The sequence below is a fragment of the Lepidochelys kempii genome, chromosome 5, assembly GCF_965140285.1.
Source record: "Lepidochelys kempii isolate rLepKem1 chromosome 5, rLepKem1.hap1, whole genome shotgun sequence".
NCBI lineage: Eukaryota > Metazoa > Chordata > Testudines > Cheloniidae > Lepidochelys > Lepidochelys kempii.
The window spans coordinates 98,325,143-98,339,211 of NC_136384.1; the positions used below are offsets into that span (position 1 = coordinate 98,325,143).

Genomic DNA, 14,069 nt, shown 5'->3' on the forward strand with positions numbered 1-14,069 from the left:
AGGCAACCTTAGGAAATACTATAACCTGTGTACTTGACTTTGCAACCTTTATGTTCTCTTAACGTAGCTTTTTTGTATGAAATATACATGTCTATATAGTACTGTGATATGTATGCTGTTTATATAGCTTTTGCGCTAAAGTAAAAGAATACTGCCAGCCAATACAAATTCTCACTATTTTATGGATAAATAAAGTGGATTTTAGTTTACTTCATACAATTCCAACAAAACTCTCAGTTTACTACTAGTGATCATGGAAGAGGCAGAATGAACACAGCTTGATTTTTTTTCCCCCAAATTAAATCGTGTCAACAGGGTTGATAGTGGGAGAATCTGAGGCAGATTCACTAGTAAATTCTGGCTGCTTTGTGTGCTCCAACAGCATCTATAAACCTGTCTTAATTGGCTTGGATTTTGGCTGCTTTACATTACTAGGGCAGCACAAGGTATCTAGATTGCACCGGTGAATCTGGACCCTTCACTTTTGACTTGTAAACTGAGCAAATCTCTTAAATGTGATCTTGTATTATCCACAGCTAGTTCATTTAGCTTCATCAACCAGTAAATGTATTAGTGGCACTTGAATAATAGTAACAAAAATAAGGAATCCGCTTACTCCCAAGTAAACATTCCATTCAGCTTTCATTAACATTTTATCTGAGCCTCCCATTTGCTGACTAGGATCACTGACAATGCATATTCCCAGGCACGCAATCAAGAGTGTGTGACTATCCTGTCAAAGTGTAGCTGTGCATGGCAGGCCTGCTCAAGTGTAAAAGGTATGAGACAAGGTATTGCTCTTTTAGTCCACACTTAATTAGAGCTCTTGAGCATCCAGCCTATGCTTTATTGATGTATTTGTTATTCTTTTAACATACAAGAAGGTAGTAGCTAAAAGCAATGGGGAAGCAAAAATTAGGCAGTGGTATGAAATACTAACTGGAGAAACTGAAAAGCTAAATGGCTGAATAGATCTCCTGCTTCAAATGTAAAAACTAGAAACTAAGACCAGCCTATTTAATACTTTAAATCTAAGTGAGTAAAGCAGTGTCTATACTATTCTGAGGGCTAAATGACATCTTTTATGAGTCAGGGAAAGAGGGAGGAGGAGCATGCCCAAAGTAGCTGGGTCAAGAGGCATGATCTCTTAGTCGGGTGCAATGGCTCCGGGGCACTAGGTGGAGCACAATGAGCAACAGGACTTGTTTCAAGTTGAGGGCCCATTCAGCAATGTACTGAAGCACACACCATTTTTAAGTGTGAGTAGCCCGTTGACTTTAGTAAGATTATTCCCATGCTAAAAGTCATAGTTTGGCCTAAGCCTCTATCACCTCATTGACACTTGTTCTTAAACAGTACCTGTAACATCTTTCCCAGGAATCCGGGACAGTATTATATTTTGGGGTAATGATGATGATCTAACAAGTGACATTTCTTACTGTTTGCATTTGGCCAGGCTTTAGAAACCACCAGGAAGCAAATTGGCATTTTTTTTTCATCTTTTTTCTAAAGCCAACAACATTCCCTGCAGAGAATAATAAAGGAGTTTCTGCCACTCTGGTTCAGGGACTGTGATTATCATCGATGCAGTAAGATTTATAGTACATGTGCTCCCATGGCCTTTGGTACAAGCAATATGCAGATGATACTCAGTTCTATATCTCCTTCACGTCAAACTCTGGCACCTCCACCTTTCCCAGGGCTTCAGCGAGATAAGCACCTACGTGAAGAGCAGCTGGCTGCTCTTAACACTGGGCAAATCAGAGGAGTAGTTTGTAGGAAGAGGGAAACAGGCCAAATCTATAACATCACTCTGAATGGATGGCATCTGCTCTCCAATTATTAGAGTGGCATGAAGGCTTGGAGTCATTCTGGACTTTTCAGTGCTCCTGAATCCCCTAATAGTCATAGTACCCCAAAACACCTGTTGCTACCTTTGGCCAGTGAGGAGGCTGTGCCCCTTTCTGTCCGATGTAAGATTGGTCACAATGATTCATGCGTTCCTCACCTCTGGGCTCAATGGCTGTGGTAAAGCCATTTACCACAATGGCTGTGGTAAATCTGAAGACTAACGAAGCTCCGGCTGGTCCAACATGCAGCAGCCCATCTACTAAGTAGCACAGAGCAATGAGAGTACATCATTCCAGAGCTTCACATGGCACACTGACTCCCTGTCCAACACTGAGTTTCATTTATGTGCCTGGCTTTGACATTACAGAGACTGTACCTGGTTATCTCAGGAACTGCCTTTCTCTTGAGACCAACCACAATAACTCCATTTGTCAGGGGGGTGTTGGTGTTAACAGAGCTAAGGCTGAAACTTGCCACAACAGAGTACTTTCTCAGTGGCTGGCTCATAGCTATGGAACTCTTCCACCAGAAACCAGAATGGCAAGCATCCTAATCACCTTGCACTAGCTGTCCCTGAGTAATAACCCGACTGAATGGCTCAGTGTCATTTTTCCCCTGAAGATACCTTCTAATATAAGTAATAATACATCCATGCATACTTTCATGGCATAATACGAGGAGAGAGGGATGGATGAGAAACAAAAAGAGATTACAGTTTTACACACTGCATTCTATTTACTGTGTTGGTGTTAAATATTGTTGGTGTTAAATATTGCACCAGGATGGGTGCACTAGAAATACCAAGAAATTAACTGTGTAAGGGAACTCTGTTTACACTTAAAACTTTTCTACACTATGAGTCCTTTACCGGTATAGCTATCCCTGTATACTCTAACCGCAAAAGCACTCCTAGTGTTGGCACAGCTTATATCAGCAAAACTATGCTTTACCAGTATACCCCTTCCCTGAATAAAGCAAGCTATGTTGGTAAAAGCACCATTTTGTTGGCATAACTGTATCTACACTAGGGGCTTTTGCAGGCATATCTAGTCAGACAGGGTTCACAGCCCCGACAAACATAGCTGTGCCAGAAGAAGTCTTTAGTGTAGACATAGACTTAAGTTTACATCAAGTTCAATTCTGAATGCTTTCTATTGTTGGATAGTGAAACCAGGAAAGAACTGGCCTTAGAAAACATTATACAGACTAAGGATGAAATCATTGCTTCATGGAAGTCCATGGGATTTTACAAAAGACTTAAATGAAGCCACAGGCTTTCATTCTAGATATTCCGAATACACCTGTCACCAAACAAATTGAGTCACTGATTAAATCAGGTGAATGTTCTATGATCATGATTAATCTTAGTTAAAACAGTGTTCCAACTAAAACAATTTCTAGAATATCTAAAACCAGTTCTTTGATGCTTTTCCCCCATCCCACTGGCTGGCTTAGTCATAAAAGAAACCATTTAAAGCCTGATCTACAGCTCACAGAAGCCTTTCCAGTGACTTCAGTAGGATATAGATTAGATCCTTTAAAATGGAAATGTGTATAAACAAAGCAAAGTAGCAAGAGAGAGAAAAGGAGAGGAGAAAAGATAATATTTAATGTTGTTCAGGGATTTTGAAGATGATGGGTCTTGTCTTCCCTAAACTTGGGATGCTCAAGATTAAAATACAAATTACTACCAACATGTCAAGTGATAATCTGACAATGAAATTGAGAGAGAGAGAGAGATACTTACAAATCCATACTCCAAGTCCCAGCACCAGCAGTAATTGAAAAACCTGACAAAGACAGCTCTCAGGAAATCCCCAATTATAATTGTGATGTATGTTGTCATAGTGTCAGAGATTGTCAGTCGCACAAATTCCTGTTGATGCAATGTTTTCTTTTAAGAGAAAGTTTAGTAATAAATAAACAATACTGGGAGACATCCCCAGATGTGTTCAGCACATTTTAGAAGAGAGGGGAACTTTCTGCCCCTTTACTATCCCTACTGATCCCTGGGGATTGCCAGGGGCCAAATTGGCCCCCAGCATGTTAAAGCTGTACTGTTGTAACATGCTGGGACTGCTGTAACATGGTGAATAACAGCCTGCTAAGTGACCACTACCAACTGGGACTGCCAGAGTGTAATCCAGTCCCGTAGATGATATCCTAAGTCCCCTTTTTACCCCTGACACTAAGCATTCAAACATGTAGGGTGGAACATCCTCTCTTTCCTCCCGCCAATTCCCACAGGAGTTGGAGAGGGAGGAAGATGGAAAATCTCAACATAAAAGTTGCTCAATGCCCACATCCCTCTGGGATGCCCCAGTAGATGCTTCACCACTTATCAGGCCTCACCCCAGACCTACTCTTCCCTCAATTTTTGGTCCTATTATTGTGGTTTCCAGAAAGTCAGTCACTGTCACTGATTGGTCTCAAGCGCTGCTGAACTAAAACCTTTGTTCCTCTGAGGCACACAACAGATTGAGTTCCACAGCTTGTAATTCTGCACCAGTGCGTCCGGCAGAGAGTCTGTTAAACTGTTAGTGTCTTCCGGGCTAGCTGCCCCCAACCGGTGACATCTCCACTGGGCTTTCTGGAAGGACTGTAAGATTTCCCAGTGAAGATCCTGATTTCCAGATGGGGAAATTGGCAGTGTGACTCGAGCATCAAAAGCTAGGATTCAATGGAGGATTTGGTCTCAGAGAGAGGAAAAAGGTGGAAGTTAAGAGAGAGAGAATAAGACTTGGTCAAAAGGAGGAAAACAGGCTGCGGGGAGATCACAGAAGCCACATAGAACATGGATACTGAAGATGAATATGTATGTTCAACAGAATCAAACAGAACTGCTAGGTACATCCATCACTAAACTGTGCTGCCTGAAACTGCCCACAGTCTTAAATTGCAGCAATTGCACCTGTTCCATAAAATATGGAGAAATAACTTCTTAAATGCAGTGATGGCTATTCACAATTTTGTAAGACTTGTCTTGTTGAATTACACATGATGTATCTTTCGGCACACTAATTTTGCTGTCACAAATTGGTTTTGGGTGATCAGAATTCCAATCAAAATGGTGCCAGTCATCTTCCACATGGTAAATTCATCACCTTTCATGAGTGCTAAACATGCTGTATAAGACAGAGAGAAGGCCAAGAGGATAGAAAAACAGAGGAGAAAAGAAATGTTTCCAGTCACCATTACAAGCTATAGTCAATGTGTGAGGGCAACAGGAACAGTGAGGGCCTCAGAGGATTCAAAAAAGGAATAAGCATTTCTCTGCCCATTAGCTAAGGAGTGACACGGGACCCTGTCTTTCCCCGATCCCCAGGTCTTTTCCTACTTTAGGGAAATGCCAGGTGACAACAGAAACAAAGAGTGGTGCTGATGTAAAATCCTCTGAGAGATTCACTATTATCCTAAATTAATTGCATTACCTGCCCTACCATTGTTTCCCAACATGGCCCTCTAGGGATGTCTGCAGGATCCACCTGTATTGGAGGAGCAGTGGCATTTTCTGATATCGTACCATTGTAGAGGCTGGCTTCCCATATTGTCATGTTATACTTCACTATCTTCTCTTCTTCCAGCTGGAAAAAGAAATCCCAAATGTGTTTTTACTAAACAACAGATCAGCTGTATGAACTTAACTCAGTGGTTCTCAATCTTTCCCATTCCTAGACCTTCCCAACACCCTAGAAGTTCCGTCCCTTTAACTGGAAGGGAACAACATGGGCATGGTGGAGTGGTCGCTGCTAGAGCTGGTGGTGGGGAGGTGCGGAAAAGTTACCTATCCTGTGAATTTCTTTGAGATTTTTAAAAAAAAAAAATCCTGAATCACAATGAAAAGTAAAGATCTTGGGGAAACAATTGCAAAATAAAAATGAAAAATAATTAGGTTTGCATCAATCAAAATGTTTTGTTTTGATTTTGACCATTTCTTTAAATTTTTGACTATAACTAGCTTAATGTTCTTAACATGAAGTCAGTTCAAATGAGAGATTTGTGTTCTGAAAATGTCAAAATGAAATATTTTGACAATTTCAGAATTTTTTTTTCAATTTTTTTTTTGAGTTGAGGAAATTGTTTAAACCAACTCTTTTTTTCCAATAAGTTTCAGGTTCAACAAATCAGCATTTTTCTGATAAAAAACTTTTTTTTATTGAAAAATTCCTGCCCAGCTCTAGTCACAACCTCTTAACACCTTAACGGTCTCCCTGTAGGTCACAGTCCCATCTTGTGAATCCTTGACTTCAGCCATTAGAAGTTTTTAAAAAAACACATTCAATGGTGATGGAAGACTTCCTGGTTAGCTTGCCTTGAGATTGATCTCATCCATCAGGGCAATGATGAATGTGTATAGATTGCCCAAGAAGAGAGCAAAGATGCGCCCCAATTGCCATCTCAGAGCTATTCGAGGGTGGTAATTTTCCAGAGAACTGATTACATCAAATAAAGTCGGACAGAACATTCCCAAGAGAGACATGACCATGTTCACCTGCAAAGAATCACACAAGAAAAAGTTAGAGATGAGTCCTGGGATTTTGCTCTTCCCCTGCCATTTTAGCTGGCATTTCACCCAGTGCATAAACAAAACTTATTGTGGGAGTTCACATATGATGTTTATATGGGGGATGGAGGTGGGGAAAAATCAGCTGTAATCTACTGTAAATGGATAATTGAGGAACTTTTCTTAATATCTGTTTTTAAAGTTCTTTTTAACCACTAGCAGTGAAAGGGATAATAAAACATTAGTTACTTTATTCTAAATGGCACCTATTTTCAGGCCTAATTCTGTATCAGATCTGAGGGATTTTCCCATTTCCAATAATTTTTCATGTTACATCCACCCCTCTTGTGTGTTAAGGTGAATAGATTGCCAAAGGGATCTAGGTTTAAACAAAATGAGGTATTTTTAGAACAATGCACCACTAACTCAGTATCTGGGCCTTTATATAGCCCTTAAATTATCTGTAATTGATTGTCCACATTGCAGGTGCAAATCCAGTCTGTCCTCTCCTTTCTACCTTTTGTGATTAGCATTCTGTAACTGTATTAACTTATCTATATAACTGTATGGAAGTGTATTGTGTTGAATGGTCCTAGAGCATAAAGCTATCTGTTAATAATTTTGAAACTCGGTATGGATTATATATTCCACAAACTGAATCTAATTCCATTTGGACTCATAAGGAGTTGGTTGCTGGAGTGTAGGTGAAGTAGATTTTTGTTCTTTTGTTTGGTTTTTCCCACATATCTTGGGAATTCCCTGAAATGTAACCTCTTCTGTACCTACCTTTCCAAAACTTAAACAAAATATAATAAATTTACAACATCCTAATAACAAAGGGTAGAAAGCTGAGGTTACACTTCTGTTTTCACACGTCATGTGACACGAGAAAGGGACTATGCAGGCAAGAAAAATTACCCTCTGGCATTTGCAACTACAGAGCATTGGTGTCTCGTAGAGTTTCATCAATGAGAAATAAGAATTAAATGGCATTTCTATTTGCTGCTTTTCTGTTTTTTTATTTTAATGAGTGCTAATTACTGGATTTTCATATTTATAGACAACCAGTAGCATATTCTGTATGGAGCTTGTACACAATGTAAACTCTATGAATAGCTGGAGCTTTTATGATGATAGAATTTCAAAACTGTTTAATTAAAGGTGTTTAATTATCGCTATTTAAATAACTAATTCTAGCATAAAGAAATCACATTTACTTGTTAAAACTGAACAAACAATAAGTATGTAGCTGCCATCCCTTGCAGTTTCTGGCTTTATAATTGAAGAAGGCGAAATCTATTTACCACTGTATGCTATTTATTTAACAGATGATGGTTCTTAGGTGCTTACCTATTGGTATAGCTAAATTTGATAGAAATCCTGAACATTGGTTCTTATCATTTTACATTATTGTTAGGTGTCCTTACTGTTTATTGGTGATGTTGCTATTGAACAAAACAGGCATGTTGATAATAATAGACTATCTAAGAGAATCTCAGAAGTGCTTAAGAAACTTTACGCTCCTCTGAGTCAGTACAGAATCAATGAACTAATCTCTATAGATAGAGAAACACATGCAAACACAGGTGATAGGTAGATTGGAATTACCATATTGGATCAGACTTGTGGCCAGTCTTGTCCAGCATCCTGTCTCTGACAGTGTTCTGCACCTGATGCTCCAAAGGGGGGTGTAAGCAACTCCCCAATAGGCAGTTACAGGATAATCTGGCACCAATGGAATCTCATTGTAACCACTAATAATCTGAGGTTGGTTTAAACCCTAAAGTATGAGGATTTATATCCCTTCCAAAATTCTTCCCTCTTTTTAATGTTTATTATCATAACTGTGTACTCTTCTTAATCACATAGATGTCCAGTCCCTCTTTTTAAATCATGCTAAATCTGACCTCAATATCATTCTGTGGCAATAAATTCCAAAGTCCAATTATGTGTTTTATGTGAAAAAGTATTTCCTTCTGTCAGTTTTAATTTACCACCTTTCAATTCCATTGACTGTTCCTTTGTTTCTCTATTATGAGACAGGGTAAACAAACAGAAGTTTCTGAACTTCCTTCTCTCTACCATTCATTATTTTAAATACGTTTATCATGTCCCCATTTATTAACCTCTTTTCTAAGGTAAAATATCCCATTCTTTTCAATCTCTTTGCATGTCCGTGTTTTTCCATGCCCCTAGTCATTCTTGTTTCCTGTCTCTGAACCCCGTCTTGTTCTGCAATATCCTTCTAGCTAATTACAACCATCAATGAAAAACAGCCATTTGTGGGATGGAAGGTGTAAGTCATAAAACAATACACAGCAACACTATGACTATTTAAGTCAGAAAGTGAAGAATATGGTGTGCAATTAAAAATGCAAAAAGAGATTTAGGTAGGCAGAATGTAATTGTTCACCAAAAATTTTTCTTTAAAAAAGCCCTCTCTAGATGTCTGGAAAATGCCAACCTTTTCAAGTAAATGTCTTTGAATTTTTTTTCACTTTTTTAATTGAAATTCATAATTTCATTGAAAACTTTCTTCAAAAACTCAAATTCAGTTACATCTAATATACTTGTCTGGAGAGAGCAATGCTTCACCCTGCACATTTGCTCTGCTTCAGGGTCAGACACTGGGGCAGATTCTCCCATATTGTTCACACCAATATTACATTGGGGTAACTGCAGTAGTTTAAGTGGAATTACACTGGCATAACAAGAATGTAATGTAATGGGAAATCAGGTGCTCCATTCCTAGAGGTGCATGTGCACTAGTGAATTAACCCTGATACCCACCCTATCCAATATTCAGCTTCTCCATAACTGCTGGATTTTTGCCAATCACTAAAAATCTGCAAGGAGCAGGAAGTGACCTAGAAAAGTAATGTCCACCTATAGAGCTGGGAGTAAAGGTACATATGGAACAATAATCACCAGGTACCCACTAACTAATGTGCAAACTGTACCTCCAAACACATCCTTTCCCCTCGCTGAGAAGTCAACCATTCTGGAGAGCAACCCTTTCCAGGGCACTCTGAGGGCTAGAAAATAACAGCTGCACAAGCAGCTCTGATTTTCCCGCTGCTAAGTGAGGTTATGAATCTTGTAAGTAGTGCTGTGACTGCGGTGAAGTCTAAACACAAGCCCCCAGCATCGTAAATCATGCCAGCAATGAATATTGAATGCTGATTGCTTGCTGTTTAAATTATAAGTTTAAGAATAAACTGTTTAGTAAATATAAATCACTCTTTCCATTCTTGCTGAATGCAATAGTAATAGCCTTGTCTAATATTCCCTACTACTGAAGGCAGTAATAAAGGTCTATTTTCCACGTAAATATTGTATCAATTTTTTAAAAATTAATTAGGAGGAAGATTTATATTTTATAGTAGCAAAACCTTGAGATGTCTAGAATGAAGACTGAAAGTTGACTTAATGATACCTTAAATATAAATGCAGTGATCTACTCTATCCGCACTGCTGGTAGCTCTTAAATAAGTTGGAAGGTATTTTTTTTTTGCAAAAATCCATTGTGTTTGAGCTTGCAAGATCTTAAATGTAAAATCTGTTTTTTGCTGCTGGAAAGACTTTTAATATAACAAGACCTCCTTCTCTTTCAAATGTTATTACTGACTGTTTTGGCTGAATCAGTCTGTCTTTCCACATGTTCTTTATGCTTTTATTATATGCCTTTTGTTAAGTAGCTTTATTGCTTAGGTAGTATGGACACTCTGCAAGTACTTAAGATAAAGACAAACCAATAGAAAGAGAGAATTTATGGATGTGAATTTTCTTCCCATTACATATTTTCTACCAAATTATATATTATTATTTTATGTAGGGCTTTGCATCAGTAGATAGCCAAGCATTTAACAACGGAGGTAAGGATTATTATCCCCATTTTACCAATGGGGAAACTGAGGCACAAAGCAGTAAAATAACTTACCCACATCACCCAGCAAGCCATTGACAGGAGTAGATCACAAGTCAACTGAATTTCAGTCCAGTGCACTATCCACTAGGCAACATTGTCTCCCACCACAAATCAATGTCTACTTTTTTTCTTTTCCAAAGAATGGGCTAGATTCTCAGTTGTGTGTAATCCAATTGCTACAGCCCATAAAAGGAGTCAGTTGTGATCTCACTACTTCTGAGGACAGTTCTGCACTGGGCCTGGCTTGTGCCAGTGGAGAATAGCAGAAGCACAGTAATACTCGGCCATGCCCTACCCCCACTTTGCTGGGGGCTGCCAGGATGGATGGCATAGTTACTGGTTCTGCCCAGCTGGGGACCCATTGTACCAGGGAAGCTTTGTACCCTTTGGCCTCTCTGTACCACCAGACTGGTGTTAAAAGGTTGGATTGCAAGACAGAATCTGTCTCACCCTTTTTTTACAAGGAAAGTGATGAGTATTGTATATCATTTGTGCCTAATACAGCATCTTGTTCATCACTCCTTAATCACCCCTTGCTCTGAAAATTCTCCCAATGGAGTCAGTGAGAGGTTTACTGTAATGAGGTACTGAATCTTCTTAATAAATCATAGTTTACAATTCCTTGCTAGGTCAGGTGCTGTTGTGTGAATGTGACCTATGAGTTAAGCCAGGCAACATTATATAGAGTAAATGCTATAGAGCACCAATTGATGCTCTTCCCTTTTTGTGGCAGAACAAAATTTTTGCCTCAGCTACCTATAACAAAATATGTTATTTTAATCTCACATACACCAGTGTAAATCAGGAGTAACAGTAAAGTCAGTGGAGTTACACCAATATAGAATCAGTGTAAGCAAGAGGGCAATCAGGCCCAAATTTTATTTGGTCTGTACTGTGGGGAAGTGCGCTCCATTTGTTAGACCCAGACTTGTGTGTGTGTGTTTGTGAATGTTACAAATCATGTTTAACCAAAGACTTAATGGAACTCTCCTATGTCCTTGAATTTACTTTCATTTTGCTTGAAACTGTGATTTCTGACTTCTCTTTTTGCTTGTATTTAGCTGCAGAAACCAATAACAAAGGCTTAAAACAGAAATGTTAGTGTTAATATTCAACCCCATCCATCTTTCTGACTAACCCGCACAATGCCATTAACAGGCTGTATTAATAAAGTAGGCGAGGCCCTGTCACTAGTTGCTTTGAATGTGTACAAGAAATTAGCCAGGTTTAGGCATGGAGGAATTTATAGTCAGGGTTGGAATTGAAGTGGGGGAGCTCGGTGTGAAAAGCCATTTTGAAAAGCAAAACAAAACATGACTGTCTTAATGAATATGGGAAACAGAGAAATAAAAGGGAAATCCCTTGTTACACATTTACCATCCAAGCCCTAATTAGAAGACTACCAGAAAAAAAAGCACCATGGAGAGCAGAGAGAGAGAGAGAGAGAGAGAGACCTGTGGCTTCAAACCACATCTATTTCATAAAATGTGCTGGGACTAACTTCATTTCTCTCCCACCAGCCATAGTTATCCAGGCCCTCCAGGGCAAACTTCTGGGATCTCCTCACAACAAAATAGATGAGGTAACCACTCCCGGCCAGTGTGCACAGGGCCAGGAAGTTAGCAAGAACTCTCAGGAATCGGGTTAGGTGAATGTTTTCTTCTTTTCGGTTCTCCTGCTCCTCCACAATAGCTTCCTGCACTTATTGGAAACAAAAGTGTAGCTGTAAGTGAACAGCAAGAAAAGCATCAGGCTCTATATTGTCTGTGCAGCTGCTAAATAACAGTCTTTTTCAATGAGTTGTGATGAATGGACTTTACTCCTGGGCATCAGGTTTCTTAAGAAGGTGACATTGTATCAAAATCTCCATTGGAGCTGTGGGGCATTGCTGGATTTGGCTTGCATGGGTATCATCAGGCTCATTTTCTATGGTTTTGTCCCCATTGAGTTTCATTTTGAGATTCTCTTACACCTGAACTCACGTGCCAAAGCTGTAATTCAAAACAAAGCCAGCACTGACTATGAATTCATAAGGTGCTGCGAGTTTGGAGACCCAGAAGGATAAGTGTATGACCAGTTGTCAGAAATCTTTTTGTTAAGGAACTGGGAAACTTGAAAAATGTGTCTCTCCAGAGACAGCAAGGTTTCATTTTGAGGGTCTGAAATTCAGGGGGACTGAAAAGGGTCTCTGTAAAGGAACCCAAGACTAGACAAAGGCTGGATGATTTCAGATTTTGAAATGAAACATTTGCACAACATTACTCTGTGTAGAGTGCAGATGAATTTCAGGGCTCTTGAGTAACTAACCCTACCCCCATCCCTTCCTAGCTTCATCAGCAGAAAGAGCTCACACTGTCACCAAGATGTTCTTGTGGAGGGAGAGTTTAGTTACAGCTTCTTACTTTACTGTACATAAATGTATCAATCGCCCAGGAGGGCAGCTGGATTATTGCCTTCTAATAACTCTATGTGGCTCTGCTTTCTTTACTCCACTTTTTTCTATTACATAAGGAAAACGAGAGAGCAGAAATTCTTGGGGGAGTTCTGACCCCTTTGAAGTCAATGGCAAAAGTCCTATTGAGCTCAGTGAGGCCAGGAATTCACCCTTTGACTGTTCAGTTCCCAGCCTGTTTATAGAAATGAAGGTAGGATGGTTGCATCATGTGATATCCATCAAGAACTTTACTCTCTCTCTCTCTCTCAAGTGATTTTCACTCTTTTCATGCCAGTTCCTGGCTGCCCCCGTGTAGGTGTAGGAGAATGTGAGGCGAGGACACAGGCAGACCTTTACAGCCCTCTAGCCCCCGTGGGAATCTGCACAAAGAGCCACTGTTGCTTGAGCTCCTTGGGCCTTATTCTCCACCCACAGGACCTGAGTAACTTCCAGTGAAATTACTTGCATGGGGGAGAGATGCCCTTTATGCATAAAGTGGAGGGGATTATTAGCACCCTGGACAGTACTCCAGAAAGCACAGAGGGTGTGGCTGGCTGAGTAGTGTGGAATTAGTGGAGCTCTTGTCTCTCCAATTCCTTAACACAGCCCCAGCCTCCTGCACTCTCCACACCAGCAATGGAGAAGAGAGCATGCTGCATCTCCAAAATGAAGTGCATGGTAGAAGCGGTTCCTGAATTCACTCCCCCTAGTGTCCTAAGGTGCCTGCCTAAGCACTCCCCAGGCAGAGTGCCTCCAGCCAATGCGGCTGTTGCACTACCCCTCCCACACCCACGAGCACACCAGAGATTACTGAAGTCCACCAGACAGCCCTCAGTCTAGAGTCCAGTCAGTGAATGTGCTGTACTGCACAGGGAACTGGGCTGTGTTTCCCTGTTCACTTGAAAATAAAACATTTGTTGTGAGAAAACACAAAGTGACCTTGTTTTTCTTCCTGAGATGAAGGTGTGGTGTCAAACTTCTGAATCAATTTTTTTTTGACATGCCAAATGGGCCCTTGTGGCAATGACATTGCTGTCTAATGGTATCTCTTCAGAGCAGCAAGAGAATATGATGATGTCAGTGCTGCAAAATGTCACCAGCATTTTTCAAACAAAACATTTTTTTTTAAATAAAAGCACCATAGAAACTGGAAGCTAGGAATAGTGAGGAGGAGAAGAAGGGAAACATGTTTTGCACAGGAATCATTTTGCAAGTACATGTACAGCAATCCCACAGCACACAGCCGTTGCTATCAGGACTGCTTCCCTGCAGTCCGAGAAGGAAAGAGCCTGGATACCACAGTTCCACTCTCATGCTGGTTTAACAGTGATATATTTTCACTGACCGACTGA

General features: G+C 40.0%; 1 protein-coding gene across 1 annotated transcript in view; it reads right to left on the reverse strand.

Annotated features, from left to right (window-relative positions):
- Nucleotides 1–14,069, reverse strand: part of TMC1 (transmembrane channel like 1) — a 90,178-nt gene that overhangs the window by 16,695 nt on the left and 59,414 nt on the right. The window contains exons 11-14 of the mRNA XM_073346113.2: nt 11,785–11,979; nt 6,164–6,343; nt 5,283–5,435; nt 3,599–3,727 (exon numbers count right to left, since the gene is read on the reverse strand). Of these exons, the coding sequence (XP_073202214.2) occupies nt 3,599–3,727; nt 5,283–5,435; nt 6,164–6,343; nt 11,785–11,979 (657 nt within the window). The remainder of the gene's footprint in view (nt 1–3,598; nt 3,728–5,282; nt 5,436–6,163; nt 6,344–11,784; nt 11,980–14,069) is intronic.